Below are 17,656 nucleotides of genomic sequence, written 5' to 3' on the forward strand. Positions count from 1 at the left end.
CCACACAAGGTTCTGGTAGCAGGGGGCCTGCAGTGGTAGCCCCTGTGAGAAGAATCCAGCAGCTACCCCGTGGCAGATAAGGGCCAGTTTCAGCCGGCTCCAAAGGGGCCCACTGCTGCCCAGAGCCAAGCCATGAGCAACACAGTCCATGTCTCTGTGAGAGCACATCCAAAAAAAAAAAAAAAAAAGAGGAAAAAAACAAAACCAAAGAAACGCACAACCAACCAACTTCTGCTCAACAGCAGCTGGGAGAGTGAGGAGTGAGAAACTGCCCTGCAGACACCAAAGTCAGTGAAGAAGGAGGGGGAGGAGGCACTCCAGGTTCTGGAGGCGAAATCCCCCTGTGGCCTGTGAAGAGGCCCCTTGTGGAGCAGGCTGTCTGTGTCCACCACCCCACAGCCCATGGCATACCACGGCAGAGCAGATCTCCATGCTGCATCCCATGGAGAGGACTCTGCTCTGCCAGTATTACCCCTGGTCCTGGAGGATGAGCTCTTTCCCATTCTTGTATAGCAGCTCTCCTCCTGATCATTCCCATTTCTTTCCCTATAAACAACATACTTATAGACATAATTCCCTCCCCCAAGAGTATAAATCAGGTCGTAGGAACTGGTCTAATTGTTCAGCTAGTCTGATGGGGTCCTCAGATAAAGACTTCCTCTCCTTCTTAAAACTCCTAACCTCTCTGCTGGTAAGGAGGGGGGGGTAGTTCACCTAAGAGGATACACAGTTAATGTTAGTACTGTTGGTATCAGGGAAGGCAAAATTCTCCATATCTCTTCTACCTTGTTCTAATTCTTGCCACAGCCTAGAGTACTCTCCTTCTTCAGGGACAGTGTTAATTGCAGTCCCTGTCTCCTTTCCTGGAGCGACTGCTGCTGCCACCGGTGCAATATTAGGATGATAGGGAACATAACTTGGCTCCTCCGAAAAATGAATCTTATTGTTTACATATAAATTTAAAGCCTGAATTTTCATCAGACCTGTATTTTGGCCAAAATACTGCTGTTTCCTTAATTGGTTCTTTTGTCCAGACTGATACAAAATATTTAACTTTTTTTTTTCTTTTTTTTTTCTTTTTTCTTTTTTTCCTTTTATCATCTCCTCTAATTTTGGGATTATTTTTCCAATTGCTTATCATTCTTCAGGAAGAATTGGTAGGCACTGCCCCAGGGATATCTCCCTGTCCCCTGGAACTCATATTTCCCCTTTTTCCTAGCCCTTGTCAGTGTGCTGCTACAGAAATTTCCCTCCTGCAGGGTACCACACACTTTTCTGTGAGAAACACTCCATAGTCAACAAATTAGGCTCAGGCGAGGATCTCAGTGAAGTAGTAATTTATTCGTGATTGTAATGGCGGGCGCCCCACAAGCAGGAGAGAGCGCATCTACTAGTTCCAAAACACAGTTTATATACTTTTTGAGGACAGGACCCTCCCCTGTTTCCCCACTGAGTGGGTAATCCAGGTTCACAATCGATCTGATGCTTCACAGACAATGAATGGCCTTCAGTTGCCGGCCTGTTAAATTCCAAATTTCTTTTGACTTTTTTACTGCTTGAAGTGGTAATGTTTCTTCACTTATCTGACTTGACTTGACACCATGATTTTCATCTAATTGTTCTAAGGAATCTGCTTGTCTGCATTTTACAATGTAGTCTGCTAAGTTTTCTTATCACTGCAAGCATATCTCAATACCACATTCCTTCCCTCTAAACAGTGTAATTCTGCACAAAAACAACATTTTTGTTGCCACAGCTGCAAGAATGCAAAAATATGCTGTCTCCTCATACAGGAATTACATCTAAAATGCCTCTCTTCCTGTTCCCAATGACTTGCAAGACAGATTCTTCTGACACATTTTCTGAAGTCTTCTTCTATAGCCGCTTTCTCAGTGTGAATCTTTACCTGGGAAAACTTCTAGAGCTCACGTCTTCTTCACAGTCCCACAGTGACTCTGGACAAATTGAATCTGTCTTCTCCGAAATCTACTAGCTGAAATGTTTTATTTCTTTACCCCAGAAAGTATTTACTTCTAATTTATTAATGGGATAGTCCTGACTGTGCTTCTAACTACTGCTCTCTTCTTATGCACTAGCAGTGTTTTTCTATGGATTTTACTGCCATGGCAACTTGGCTGCATAAAGGTGTTTTTTTTTTGCCTATTTTTTTTTATTATGTGCACCTTTTGTCAGTACGGAGGCACACCGGAGTAGCTGAAAGATCACAGTTTTTGCCTCGTGCTTGTCACAGGTGATGTGAGAATTGACTGGCCCTTTCCAGATTGCAGCTGCTGCTAATGGCAAGAGGGCTCTCTGATGTTCAGAACACACAGAAATGTTACAAGCATCAGCCCAGCTGAAGTGGTTGATTTCCTGCATAAAATTGCACTAATTTTGTCTGTGTAGCATATTGATTTCCGATTTTATTTTTTTTACATGTTGCTCGCATACTCCCTTCGTTCAAATGTAGCAGAACAAGGCATGAACGCCAGATGTACAGCTTTGCCTGCTAAGATGGATGCATTAAAGGTCAGCCCCTTCTCTTCATCTTCCCTTTCACCTTTCGCCTCAGCACATGAGCACAGTGACCGACTGGCCTAAACAATTTCAGTCTCAGCCTCCTCAATCACCTGGCACTTTTTGTCTTCCATGCTTTAGTGGAGCACTGCAGTAGTTGGCATGGGGGGTGGCAAATCACATACTGCACTGACCCTTCTCTGCATTGAACAGAGCTTCTCTCTTCATGTTCTTGCACTATTTGTATGTGTAGTTGTTTGTTTTACTACTTGACATAACTTTTCTTCCATTTTTCATTTAGCTTTCACATGTAGTTCTCCAGCAAAGCCTTCCACATTTTATTTCTTCAGTTGGACCCATTTAATCAGTTCTGTTCTTTCTGATACTGTTTTACTCACTTTTCCCCTTCTTCTCATAATTCATTGAAGTTCTACTTCTTTTTCCTGCCAAAACATGTACATCCTTGTTCCTGCAAAGTGGCACCAAAATCACAATGAACTTGAAATAAGTTACATTATCAGAAACAATACATTTGGGACTGGAAAAACACTGTTGGGTGACATTCTTGAGACATGTGTCCAAGACAAGTCCAACTTGTCCATGACAAGTCCAACTCTTGGCTCCACAAAGGCCCACCCAAAAATCAGATCCTATGCCTGAGAGCATTGTCCAAATGCTGCTTGAACTCTGGCAGCTCAGTGCTGCAACCACTGCCCTGGGTAGCCTGTCCCAGCACCCGATCACACTCTCAGTGAAGAACCTTTTCCTAACACCCAGCCTGACCCGCCTCTGTCCCAGCTCCATGCTGTTCCCTCAGGTCCTGTCGATGTCCCCAGAGAGCAGAGCTCAGCGCCTGACACTCCGCTCCCCTTGGGAGGAAGCTGTAGACCATGATTCCTATGTATTCTCAAAACCTTGGACAGGTGTAAATCACAAAACACACGCTAAAAAATTACTTGGAGAAATTGGGATGGTATTTAATTATCACAGGCATTTGAGCTTCTGTGACAAGCATGTGCCATTGCTAATACCAGTGCTTTCTTCATGATTATACAACCTTGTAGCTGTTTCATGTGACTATATTGGCAGTGCTCTGGCCCACACTGGCACAAACTCTAAAAAGGTAAAAATGCTAACACTTTCCTTTCATGCATATAAATACATGGTAGTTACCTAAATGCCATTTTAGATGTCATCAGGCATGTGAAATATCCATCATGAAATCTTGTGCAGATGTTGCTTTGTGTCTTCACTGCTTGTACACAAAATCTCTCACCCTGTAAGTTTATTATGTTAGCGTTTCCTTAAACTATATTAAAAAAACCTCTGAAATACTTTTTTTTTTTTTAATATTTATTTTATACTCCCCTGTAGCAAAGCCTAGATGGAAAATAGCACCTTGCACTGGAGGGCTAGTGGGGAGGCACAGTGGCCAGCCCTACTATGTGCTACTCTCTACTCCAGAAAGGCTCACACTATCCCTGCACTTGCAGCTCTCCTGGAGTCAAGAGCTCCACTCCTGGGCCCCTTTCATGGGGATTTTTTTCCTGGATATTGCAGCTTGTGCCCATCACCTCTCATTAGAAGCCTAACAAGAAAATAAAAGCAACAGGACAAGAGGCAACAGGCACAAACTGAAGCACAGGAAGTTCTGGCTGAATATGAGGGGGCACTTCTTTACTGTGAGGGTGACAGAGCACTGGAACAGGTTGCCCAGAGAGTTTGTGGAGTCTCCTTGTTTGGATATTCAAAACCCACCTGGATGCCATCCTGCACAATGTGCTCTAGGTGATCCTGCTTGGCAGGGGGGTTGGACTAGATTATCTTCAGAGGTCCCTTCCAACCTCAGACATTCCGTGACACAAGGCTGGCTAATACAGTCACGGACCTCTGTGAAACCTGTCCTCTTTTGCAGCACCACATACCCTAGGAACACATAAAATGGTACTAAACCCCTGTATTTAGGCACCATAACCTCTCCCATATTGTTCTGACTTGCATTGTCAGCAATTCAGCTCAGCAGATGTCTTAATAACAAACCGTTAACTTGCATAACCAGCAAATTACAGATAAATCTAAATGTATGCCTGAAGTTAAGTCTGTGATAAAGGTATCTCATATTCTGGACAGAACTTCCTAATCATATACATACAATTGATGTAAACATGATAAGAGTATGTAGCAAAGGAAAAAGACTTATATAAGGAGCAAGGTTTATGACTCACGTAGAAACAAGACTTTTCATCTCTTTTTAATGATAAAGTAAGCTTCCACTGTAGAATGAATTATTTATTTTCTCTTGGTCAGCTATTCCATTCTGCAAATTTAGATTTTAAAATGTAGGAAGCTTCAAAAATTAAGAGAGATTTCTTGATACCTTCTACGTGTCTTTGGATTTTAGGATATCAACTTGAAATAGGATTGATGTAGAATGCATTTCAAAGTATTTAAGCTAGGCTAAGCCTCTAAAAGCTGTCAGGCTTTAAACAGTCCTGAAATAAATTAATCACTGGCTTCAGAATAAATAGTAATATATATGTCTTTGCAAAATGATTTAAGAAAATATATGCATTAAAGAAGAAGACCATTACTAATGCTGGTATGTTAAGACAACATTAAGTGGGAAAGTACATACTGTGTAGGACAAAAATCCCCCGCTGCCAATCAGATGCCTATGAAAAATGATGCACTCTACCCTGTTAGGAAGTTTACATTTGCCAAGTATTATATTAGGGTAGCATTTCTTAATGGCCATTTGCCGAGGCGATCGGCTCCGGGGCAGACGCGTTCTGCAGCGGAGCGGAGGATCAGGCCAGGCAGGGCTAATTTTCCGGCATCGAGCCGACTTCAGGGAGCCGCTAGGACCCGGCAGCCCTCGTGAGGGAGGCTGACGAGGCGAAGGCGGAGCCAGCAGCGCCCCCTCCCCGGCCGTTCAAAAGCAGCCCCTAGGGAGCGCGAGCGACCAGGAGCGCGGCGACCAGGACGGGCAAACAGGGCGTGGCGCGTCAGAGGGGAGTGGCGCGGCAGTTCGCGCGGCAGTTCGCGCAGGCAGGGCGGAGAGCAACCCCCGCCCACACAAACACCTGTTAACGACAGCCGTTAGCTAGGTGATAATGGTCTCCACCAGGCACGGCGCGCTCTCCAGGAAGTCGGTATACGCCCAGACCGACTGCCCGTTAAAGAATGCAGCGGTTCAGGTCACCGGATGCAGGGAGTGTCAGAGCCTGCTGCTGCCATCGGCGGGAGGCAGAGATGCTGCGTGCGTGAGGTGCGAGCAGGTGGATGACCTGATCCGCATGGTGGCGGAGCTCAAGGAGGAGGTAGAGAGGTTGAGGGCCATCAGGGAGTGTGAGCGGGAGATAGACTTGTGGAGTAACTCCCTGCAGGGCCTCAAGGAGAGGTACCGGGGTGAGACACCCCAAATGGGGGTGGACCCCCTGCCCTGTCGCCGTCGGGCAGAGGGAGGGGATCTGGGAGTTGAGGAGGAATGGAGACAGGTCCCTGCTCGACATGGCAGGCGATGCCCTCCCCTTCCGGCCCCACCTTCCCAGGTGCCCTTACGGAACAGGTTTGAGGCCCTGGAGATTGAGAGACCAGCAACTGAGGAAGAGGTAGCAAGTGTTCCCAGGAGGATGCCTAGGGCGAGGAGGTCGACTCCATGCCTCAGGACTGCCTCCACCAAGAAAGACAGGACGGTGATTGTTGTGAGAGACTTTGTCCTTAGGGGAGCAGAGGGCCCTATTTGTCGGCCTGACCCTACCCGTAGGGAAGTCTGCTGCCTCCCTGGGGCCAGGGTCAGGGACGTTGCCAAGAAAGTCAAGCGCCTGGTACGGCCCACTGACTACTACCCGCTACTGGTCTTTCAGGCTGGTAGCGATGAAGTAGCAAAGAGAAGTCCGAAGGCAATCAAAAGAGACTTCAGGGATTTGGGGCGACTACTTAGAGGATCAGGCGCGCAGGTTGTGTTTGCCTCTGTCCTTCCGATAGGGGGGATCGAAGCAGAAAGGTGTGCTGTTCACATAAACTCGTGGCTTCGAGACTGGTGTGACCGGCAGAACTTTGGGTTCTTTGATCACGGGAAGGTCTATGCTACACCGGACCTGATGGCACCGGATGGGAAGGGCCTCTCTCGGAGAGGGGTAAGGATCTTTGGTCAGGAGTTGGCAGGGCTGATAGATAGGGCTTTAAACTAGAGTCGAAGGGGGAAGGGGCTAAAACCAGGCACGCCGGTGAAGACCTAAGGGATGGTATGCTAGAATCAGAGGGGCTGTGTGCCAGTGAGATCCTTCGGTTAGATCCACAAGGTGCTGAGTGTAAGGAGACACACCTGAAATGCTTCTACACGAACACACGCAGTATGAGGAATAAAATGGATGAGCTAGAAGTCCTGGCCCAGTCCCGCAACTACGACATCATCAGCATAAGCGAAACCTGGTGGGATGAGTCCTGTGACTGGGGTGTTGCGATAGATGGTTACAGGCTCTTCAGGAGGGACAGGCAGGGTAGGCGAGGTGGTGGGGTGGCGATGTATGTGAAGCAGGGGCTGGACTGTGTGGAACTTCAGGTCGGCGATGGCAAAGTTGAGATCCTCTGGGTAAGGATCAAGGGACGAACGAATAAAGGGGATGTCGTTGTGGGAGTCTATTACAGACCGCCTGGCCAGGACGATAGCGCCGATAAATTATTCTTTACAGAACTAAGAGAGGCCTTGAGATTAACTCCCCTTGTCCTTATGGGGGACTTCAACCTGCCAGACGTTAACTGGGAGTGCCACACGGCTGACACGAGCAAGTCCAGGAGGTTCATGAAGCACCTAGATGATAACTTATTGGTGCAGGTGCTAACGGAGCCAACTAGGAAAGGTGCCCTCCTAGACCTGTTGCTAGAAAACAGAGAGGGTCTGGTGGGAGATGTGGTGATCGGTGGCCGCCTCGGTCATAGCGACCATGAAGTGGTTGAGTTCAAAATTTACGGTGACAGAAGGAAAAGTGCCACCAAAACCTCATCCCTAGATATGTGGAAAGCGGACTTCAGGCTGCTCAGGGAACTAGTCAGCAAGGTCCCCTGGGAAGCTGCTCTTGAAGGCCTCGATGTCCACCAGTGCTGGTCATTCTTTAAGCGATGCCTCCTAGAAGCACAAGATCAGGCAATTCCTAAATATCGCAAGTCAGGCAGGCGGGGCAGGAGGCCGGCGTGGCTGACCAGGAACATTCTGATGGAGATTAGGCGGAAACAGAGAGTGTTTCGCTACTGGAAGGAGGGCCGGGTGTCATGGAAAGAATACAGGGATGCTGTTCGTGTTTGTAGGGAGAAAATTCGTGTGGCCAAAGCACACCTAGAGTTGAAGCTGGCTGTGTCTGTGAGAGAAAATAAAAAGGGTTTTTTTAGATATGTGAATGGAAAAAGGAGAACTAAAGAATACATAGGGCCGCTCCTTGATAGGGAAGGTCTCCTCACAGACAATGACATAGGCAAAGCAGAGACGCTTAACGCCTTCTTTGCCTCTGTCTTCAATGCCGATGATGGGCTTCGGGACCCAGGGTGCCCTGAGCTGGAGGACCGGGACGGTGGGGATGACTAACTCCCAACCGACCCTGAACGTGTGCGGGATTTGCTACTCCACCTGGATCCCTACAAGTCCATGGGTCCGGATGGGATTCATCCCCGGGTGCTGAAAGAGCTGGCGGACGTCATCGCGGAACCTCTCTCAATTATTTTTCAACGATCCTGGGAATCTGGAGAGGTCCTGGTAGACTGGAAGCTGGCAAATGTTGTGCCGATTTTCAAGAAGGGTCAGAAAGAAGACCCTAGCAATTACAGGCCTGTCAGTCTCACGTCAGTGCCTGGTAAAATCATGGAGAAGATGGTTCTCGAACTTATTGAGGCGCACCTGGGGGACAAAGCAGTCATTGGTCCCAGCCAGCATGGGTTTGTGAAGGGTAGGTCCTGCCTAACTAACCTGATTTCCTTTTATGATAAGATCACCCGTATGGTGGACCAAGGGAAACCAGCTGATGTGATTTTTTTGGACTTCAGCAAGGCTTTTGACACGGTTTCCCATAGGATCCTACTGGACAAAATGTCCACCATACAGCTAAATAAAAACATCATACGATGGGTGAGCAATTGGCTAACGGGCAGGGCCCAAAGGGTTATGGTGAATGGGGCTGCGTCAGGCTGGTGGGCGGTCACCAGTGGGGTCCCTCAAGGCTCCATTTTAGGGCCGGTACTTTTCAATATTTTTATAAACGATCTGGATGTAGGAATAGAAGGTATTTTGAGCAAGTTTGCTGATGACACCAAACTTGGAGGAGTTGTGGACTCTGTTGAGGGTGGAAAGGCCTTGCAGAGGGATCTGGATAGGTTGGAGAGCTGGGCGATCACCAACCGCATGAAGTTCAATAAGAGCAAGTGCCGGGTCCTGCACCTGGGACGGGGAAACCCTGGCTGCACGTACAGACTGGGCGATGAGACGCTGGAGAGCAGCCTAGAAGAGAGGGATCTGGGGGTCGTGGTAGACAGCAAGCTGAATATGAGCCAGCAGTGTGTCCTGGCATCCAGGAGGGCCAACCGTGTCCTGGGGCGCATCAAGCACGGCATCGCTAGTAGGTCAAGGGAGGTGATTGTCCCGCTCTACTCTGCGCTGGTGCGGCCTCACCTCGAGTACTGTGTGCAGTTCTGGGCACCACAGTATAAAAAGGACATTAAACTGTTGGAGAGTGTCCAGAGGAGGGCTACGAAGATGGTGAAAGGCCTGGAGGGGAAGACGTACGAGGAACGGCTGAGGGCACTGGGCCTGTTCAGCCTGGAGAAGAGGAGGCTGAGGGGAGACCTCATCGCAGTCTACAACTTCCTCGTAAGGGGGTGTCGAGAGGCAGGAGACCTTTTCTCCATTAACACCAGCGACAGGACCCGCGGGAACGGGGTTAAGCTGAGGCAGGGGAAATTTAGGCTTGACATCAGGAGGGGGTTCTTCACAGAGAGGGTGGTTGCACACTGGAACAGGCTCCCCAGGGAAGTGGTCACTGCACCGAGCCTGTCTGAATTTAAGAAGAGATTGGACTGTGCACTTAGTCACATGGTCTGAACTTTTGGGTAGACCTGTGTGGTGTCAAGAGTTGGACTTGATGATCCTTAAGGGTCCCTTCCAACTCAGGATATTCTATGATTCTATGAAAATGTGAATGGTAAACATCAGAAAGTAGTCCAACTGGAAACATCTTCCAGTACTATGAACATATATGTACAATCGCACATTTTCATAAATCCAAATGAGAAACTGGTACAAAATGGGAAAATACAAATTAACAGATACAGAATTAAGCCTGATTTTTATTTGGTTGTGAGAACCTCTGAGGTAACACTATACTACAGATGATACTTCTTGGATTTCTCCCCCACCCTCAAAAGATTTCATAGCTGTTTCATTCAAAAAAGGCTGAGAAAGACCGCGCTGAATAAAAAAAAAAAATAAAGTATTGAGAAGATTTATAAAGTAATCTGTCAGAAGAAATTTAATTTGTAGCCTTTTGGGCTAGAAAACTCTTTGGCTTACAACCTTCAGAGAAAAAAATAAAGAAAATGGAAGTTTTGTTTTCATAAGCACACAATGTAATATTTAAAAGTCAAAACTATCGCTGTACTTTTTAAAGTGTTGTTTTTCCACTCTTAGCTTTGACAGAGCCAGGAGTTACCTAGTTAAAACAGGCCGTAAAAATGGGCAGGAAAAACAGCAACAAACTGAAATTCACTCTTCACTACACAGCACAAAAATCACAGTCACAGTTTCATATTTAATGTGGAATCACTTTAAGTATACAGTATTTCAAAAGATCCAGAAATTAGTTAAGAGATAAAAGCCAGCAGAACAAAAATACAGGAAATCCAAACTACATCTTTGACCTTTTTAATCCTAAATTTGAGGGTCACATGCCTGAATAGACAAGTTTTAACTTTATGAGGAAAGAAACTTTGTATGGAGTTAAACTAGCTACGTGAATAGCACCTGTAGCTTTCAAAATAAATAGTAATGGCTAACTAGACACCATGGCAGCAAGATAGACTCCTATTAAAAAAATAAAAATAAAAATAAGGACAAGCACGTGTTTGGAAGCTATGCCTGGACAACAGAAACTACTGCAATTTTTTTTTAGTCATTTTAAAGCACACATTAATTATTCTATTTCTGACACTGAAATTATTTAAAAAGTTTTTCTTAACAAGATTGCTTTCTCTTTATTTGCTAACCATTAATATTCACTCCTTTTAAAATTGCACTCTGATGCTTGAAGAACATTACAATTTAAATAAATTAAAATATTAAAATTTTTCTTTAAGACCCTCTATTTTCTAAAATATTTTATTTGCATTGTATGGACCCATGCTGTTAGCAGTAGGTGTTGCAAGACAAAAGTATCCCCCTACTCCAAAACTTGTTTTATTAAAAAGGTCAAAGATAAATTAAACCACAAAAGTTTTTAAAAAAACACAGAAGTTTTTAACAAATGGTATCAGAAATGGTTTGGCAGGGGGGTTGGACCCGATGATCTCCTTAGGTCACTTCCAATCCCTACAATTCTGTGATTCTGTGAAATGACAAATGATCTTTGTGATGGCTGATGCTCTCATACAGCCTGTGATTAAGTAGATACCAGAATGTTAGTCTATGTTATCTATGTTTTATGGGTTTGCAACAAAGTATAATACACATTGAACAGAATAAGTGAAACTTCAGTTTCCAGTATATAATGAATTTAAGTCATTTAATAAATTTTAGCTTTTGAGTGTTCCACTTCAGTGCTGTTACAATAAATCACACCTGCGTATCAGAGCATATATCAACAGCATGATGTAACTTTCCTTACACCACTACTATATTTAGCTTTTTGAAAGAGACATAAGCATACACTATAGCCACATCAAATAATTTTCTGTTTTTTTTGGTGGTGTTTTTTTTTGTTTGTTTGTTTTGTTTTTTTCTTTGATAGCCTTCTATTAGTAATACTTCACTTTTAAATTTTGATTTATTGAAAAAAAAATCACAGAAATTTTATACAGGAATAGCTATAAGGAATAACTTACAGGCACTGATATGACAAATATCTATTTTTAAGGTCTAAGAGGCATTAATATTATATTGACAAAGCTGATTGAAAAGAATGACTAACTTTGTCCAAATAGGAAATGCCCGTTTCTGCTTATATATTAAGAAATTCAGAAAGTTATTTTTTGGCCTTGCTATGTCACAAAGTCTATCATACAAAGAACTACACATTTAACCTAAAATGATAGTTTTAAAAGCCCTTCTATTAAAAACAAAATCATGCTAAACTTTGATCAATTATGTAGCTGCTTTAAAACTGTTGCAAGACCATAATGTATATATTAGCTTTTATACTGCTAATGCAAAACTAACAGCAAACTTGATTAGATTAACACAAATTTGTTTTAATTACACTGTTATATCACACTAAGATGACAAATGCTACAAGATTGGCAAAAGCATTTAATTCTGAGCACTCAAATGGCAGGCTAATTCTGTTGTAACCCCTTCACATTTAGGGAAAAAAAAGTATAATCCTGCAGTCTCACTTTACAAAAAAAAGTTCTGTAAAATATTAATTGGGAGAGGAACAGTTTATACTATCTAACACAAAGTAACTTATACAACTAGTGTCAAGGGCAAACAAAAAAACCTTCTAAATAAAATGTCAAAATACACATAGCAACAGAAGCAGAAATGCTGCATTAAATACAGTCAAGATAAGAAAACACACTTGTTAATAAAAAAGGTCAAAAAAGAAGAAAAGTTACTGAAGTTAGCAATACATTTAAAGGAAACGCAATGGGGGGAAAAAAAAATCAATCTATTTTCCCCCCAATGACAGTTTCCATTTGTAGTCTTTCCATCCATAATTTGTGTGATACAGCACATCCATTACAATGTTCAGAATCTCACAGAAAAGCTAGGTTGTTCTAATTCCCAAGCTGGTTTTGGATGTTTTAAACAGACATTATTATGAAGTAAAAGCAAGGCAACAAATGGACTTTTTATCACCTTCAATCTTAGCATAAATGAAAAACTTTTTTTTTTTAAAAGTTATCATAATCTTTTTTGTCTTTTTTCCCCTCTGCTTCAAAGCCATCAACCCCATCACTGTCCCTTCTCCTTTTACGATTGTTATGGATGTTGAAGCGTTGATTCATCTGTGGTAATGGATCCATTCCTAAAACTTTGTGTATTTGACGGAATGCAAGGAGTCTCAATGCAAACTACAAAAAGGGTAGAAAGAAGATATTTCAGTTAGAAACAAATGTCAATTTTGAGTACTTTGTCAAACAACAGAGAAGTGGTGTAAGATATCATCCTTAGCTCTTACTATCCATCCTCTTCTTTTCCACAGCATCAACACAGTAATATATGCATGTTACATTTGTTATCTCTGTACAAAGCCCAGCATCTCAGCTTCAAAATAATATGTTTTAACTGTTGGACTTGCAAATGAAGCAGCCAAGGCTTTTCACACATCCCATTACATGCTAGTAATCTTTGGCAAAAGGATCAAACAAACTCGTAGAGACAGTGAGCTATTCAGCTGCAAGCATGAGTGGTCAATACTATGAACAGAAACAATAAATATTAAAATTTAAACATATTTATTTGTATGATCTTAAGTTCCAACAACATTTTAAATCTAATAGAATACTGTTGTAGGCAGAGCATCCTTATGGATATACATGTATATAGAAAGGAACGTTCCAAACTTGTCACATTTATTTCAGTGCAAAACACAACACTGCTCCGCATCCTCTCCTGCGACATTTTCATTGCCTAGATTAAGGCTCATCATCTAAAAAAAATGGACTATGTTCTTATAAGAAAGGAAAATTCACATCCACATAGCCTCATTCAGAAAAAACACTAATGTCTTCAACTTTAGTTATTTTACACATATTTTCCCTTACCTGTGCACTTGAAGTAATATCTTCTCGTTGCTGATCTGTCATTACAGCAAGTGTATCAAAAGGATCTCTCTCACAAGGGTCCAGAAGGCCAGGACCACCTATAATAGTTAGGCTAATTAGTAGAACATCTATACCTTATTTTGACCAAGACTATATATTTTATATTACTTCAGCATAGAATCATAGAATCATAGAATCATAGAATATCCTGAGTTGGAAGGGACCCTTAAGGATCATCAAGTCCAACTCTTGACACCGCACAGGTCTACCCAAAAGTTCAGACCATGTGACTAAGTGCACAGTCCAATCTCTTCTTAAATTCAGACAGGCTCGGTGCAGTGACCACTTCCCTGGGGAGCCTGTTCCAGTGTGCAACCACCCTCTCTGTGAAGAACCCCCTCCTGATGTCAAGCCTAAATTTCCCCTGCCTCAGCTTAACCCCGTTCCCGCGGGTCCTGTCACTGGTGTTAATGGAGAAAAGGTCTCCTGCCTCTCGACACCCCCTTACGAGGAAGTTGTAGACTGCGATGAGGTCTCCCCTCAGCCTCCTCTTCTCCAGGCTGAACAGGCCCAGTGCCCTCAGCCGTTCCTCGTACGTCTTCCCCTCCAGGCCTTTCACCATCTTCATAAGATGAGCATAAGTACATTGATCAAATTCAACTCGCCTTTAAGGATGATTCCTGAAGATATACACTCAAAAACTCTTCTAAGCGCATCCCCAGGACTCTGTGGTCCAGTAGCACTGCTGATTGCTTTTTCCACGAGCAACTCCATAGCCTGTAACAACAACAACAAAATCCAGTTAATTCAGAAGACTGATTGAAACAGAAAAAAAAAACACACTACTGTTGTTCAATACAGAACTTTCCATAGAATGGTTTGGGTTGGAAAGGACCTTAAAGATCATCTAGTTCCAATCCCCCTGCCATAGGCAGGGATGCCACCCACTAAGACCAGGTTGCCCAGGGCCTTGTCCAACCTGGTCTTGAACACCTCCAGGGATGGGGAATCCACAACCTCACTGGACAACCTGTTCCAGTGCCTCACCACCCTCTGAGTGAAGAATTTCCTCCTAACCTCTAATATAAATCTCCCCTCTTTTAGTTTTAAACCATTCCCCATCGTCCTGTCATTATCCAACTGAGCAAAGAGTTGCTCTCCATCTTTTTTATAAGACCCCTTCAAGTACTGAAAGGTTGCAACGAGGTCACCCTGGAGCCTTCTCTTCTGTAGGCTGAACAGCCCCAGCTCTCAGCCTTTTTTCATAGGAGAGGTGTTCCAGCCCTCTGATCATCTCTGTGGCCCTCCTCTGGACCCACTCTAACAGATCAACATCCTTCTTTTGATGGGGGCTCCAGACCTGGATGCAGTACTCCAAGAGGGGCCTCACAAGGGCAGAGAAGAGGGGGACAATCCCCTCCCTCAACCTGCTGGCCACTCCTCTGTTTATGCAGCCCAGGATGCAGTTGGCCTTCTGGGCTGCAAGCATGCACTGCTGGCTCATGTTGAGCCTTTCGTCTACCAGAACCCCCAAGTCCTTCTCTGCAGGGCTGCTCTCAATGGGTTCTTCTCCCAGTCTGTACTCATGTCTGGGATTGCCCTGACCCAGGTGCAGCATCCTGCAACTTGGCCTTGTTGAACCTCATTAGGTTCACTCAACAACTTTTGACGTAGAAATTTTGAAGAACATCACAGAACAATTTCAGTTAAAATGGAAAAAAAAAAAAAAAAGCATATTTTGTAAAAGTGCATAAAAAAGACTGGTGCAAGATTAACACTGGGTACCAATACAGACATGCCTCTTCTCATCACAGATTGCCCAAAAGTTGTTTTTTTTTTATAAAATTATTATTATACATTAGTAACTATACATGTGCAGATAGCCAATTTGTCCAACAATTTATTGGGAACGCATGAAAAATGATGGGTTATCTAAACGTGGCAGCCAGATGAATAAACAGCACACAGTGTATCGAATAAGAGTAAAAGAATATGACAAAAAATCTATTGTTTTTTCTATAAGAACACCAACTCAAATCATCAAAAATATAATGGTCTTTTGTTTGAAGTTTAGTTTAAATGGTTACTAGTTCCTCAGATGAACAAAACTGAAGCTCACGTGTTTTTTTCCTGGACTTAGCCTAACACTAACTCAGATGATAAACAAGCGTAAAAAAAATCTTACCAATCAACAGATTTTCAAAAATGTACACACCAAAAAATTTTAAATGACAGTTTAAAAAGGTGTCTTTTAAATACTATTTTTTCCTCTGTGACTATTTCCATTGTTTCCTTTTATTAGACGTTTTTTCAATAGACTGTAAAAAAAGATTTGCAATAGTAAGGAATAGCTTTCCTTAGCTGTTTCAGCATTAAGATGTTTCACTACCACTTCATTTGCAAGTTTCATTTTCAAACAATGTCTTTTTTTCCCCCTTCCTCTGAATTTACACTTTTTCAAACGTTGTCTTTTATTTTCACTAAGAGTAAATGCCTATTCTGATGCATGCAGTAACTATAGGCAGTGTTGATTACAATTCTTCATTAAGGGCGCTCATTCCTAGCCCAGGACAATGACCTGGTGTTTGTGTGCATGAAAGGCTGGATTTCATGTCAGAAAAATCAACCTTGAATAATCATTACTTCCAACTTGTAGGAAATTGACAAAATTCTTCCAATTTATTTTTTATTTTTAGGTATATAGGGAGGTCACTACTAATTGTGTTTAAACTTCCTACTATTTTCTATTATTACAAACACTTAGGCTCTTTTTGAAAAGCTCCTTGGTTTGTGACAGGCTTCTAGCATACAGGTCAAGAGAAGTTCTATATTCAGAAAAGTCTGTTTCTTCTATCTGAAATTCCACCTGTGACTAGCAGAAATTACAGATATTTAAAATCACAAATTTTCATTCTGTCACTGCTTTTGTCAAGTAAGACTTTGCCAATAGACCAGAAGAACAACTGACTACACAGACTTCAGTGCTGATCCATGTCACTGACAATGCATCCCAGCATTGTCAAAAATCAATTCAGCAAACCAGAGAGCACTCTTGTAGAGAGCAGAGATGCAGCTAGACTTGACACACACCTCTATTCCCTTTCAGATGTGCCTTAGAACAGACAATGTGACAAAGAAGAAACAACGTTCTTTATTCTTCATCTTCATGTGTGTTGCAGGAGTTATAATGGTGCTTTCCTGCAAGCACTCCAGTTTTTATTCTTTGGCATTTCAGCATCACAGTGATAATTAAGAGGACAGTTACACACTTTTCTAGCTTCTTTTAAGTTTTATTTATACAGTGCATCTTTCAGAAATGTAGCACAGAAACTGGCAGGATATATATTTCTATTAATACTTTAAAAACATATATAACCTTTTCTACATTTTTCCAGAAATAATATTATCAGAACTAATTTAATAAAATCATATGTAAGCCTAACACATTTCTCATTCAAAGAATGCCAACTTAGTGCTCTTCTTGTCAAAACCAAAAAGTTTACACTGGGAAGCAGCATAGTGCAACAGGATTGGGTTTGTGAAACAAAATGGTCAGTTTATCTACATACATTTCTGAAATTTTCTTTCAGACTAATTTTGGCTGGTCCACAGATTGGAAAACAAATTACATTCCTGAAGAGCATCTTTTAAAACAGTCAATGCAAAAGAAATGTTTGAAGAATGCTCAGCTGCAGGAATTATCAGAAGTAAACAGGTTGAACCTAGAGATCTTTTTCTAAGTGACACTGATTAAAGATACTAATTTTGACACATCCACTGACTAGTACTGTGGTATTTCATCTTGGAGAAGGGTCACATTAACAATCACAGGAATTACTGTGATTTGTTCTTTTACTTTAAGTAACCTTTCTGTTATCACAGAGGTATCTGGGCACAGCTGACATCACTTTAAATCAATTTCAGTAAAATCCAAGGAATTTCTAACCACCAGTAGGTGGTAAAAAAAAAAAAAAAAAAAATATTTCTTTATATACAGTTTTTAAAAAAACAACACCTAAAATCTAGAATAAGGATGCTAAGCACAAAGAACTCAAAAGAACAAGAAAATTCTTTTGGAAAAAAAAATCCAGCTCCAAATGACTAAATTTCAGAAAATTAAGTTTTTAGAGGGACTCTCTACCTGTAAATACAAGCACAAAAAGCATATTACTTC

At 42.5% G+C, this 17,656-nt stretch overlaps 1 protein-coding gene across 3 annotated transcripts in view; it reads right to left on the reverse strand.

The window, feature by feature from the left end:
- Nucleotides 1-10,290: 10,290 nt before the first annotated feature.
- The window catches only part of LOC101800730 (zinc finger RNA-binding protein), a 57,757-nt gene continuing 50,391 nt past the window's right edge, over nucleotides 10,291-17,656 (reverse strand). For 2 of the 3 annotated variants that reach the window (XM_038169590.2, XM_038169589.2), the window contains exons 18-20: nucleotides 14,148-14,259; nucleotides 13,483-13,580; nucleotides 10,291-12,789 (exon numbers count right to left, since the gene is read on the reverse strand). In XM_038169590.2, coding sequence (XP_038025518.1) covers nucleotides 12,610-12,789; nucleotides 13,483-13,580; nucleotides 14,148-14,259 — 390 coding nt within the window. In that variant the 3' untranslated portion in view covers nucleotides 10,291-12,609. The remainder of the gene's footprint in view (nucleotides 12,790-13,482; nucleotides 13,581-14,147; nucleotides 14,260-17,656) is intronic. The other variant, XR_011805573.1, reaches the window with a different exon arrangement.

This window comes from Anas platyrhynchos, chromosome W (genome assembly GCF_047663525.1).
Source record: "Anas platyrhynchos isolate ZD024472 breed Pekin duck chromosome W, IASCAAS_PekinDuck_T2T, whole genome shotgun sequence".
NCBI classification, from domain to species: domain Eukaryota; kingdom Metazoa; phylum Chordata; class Aves; order Anseriformes; family Anatidae; genus Anas; species Anas platyrhynchos.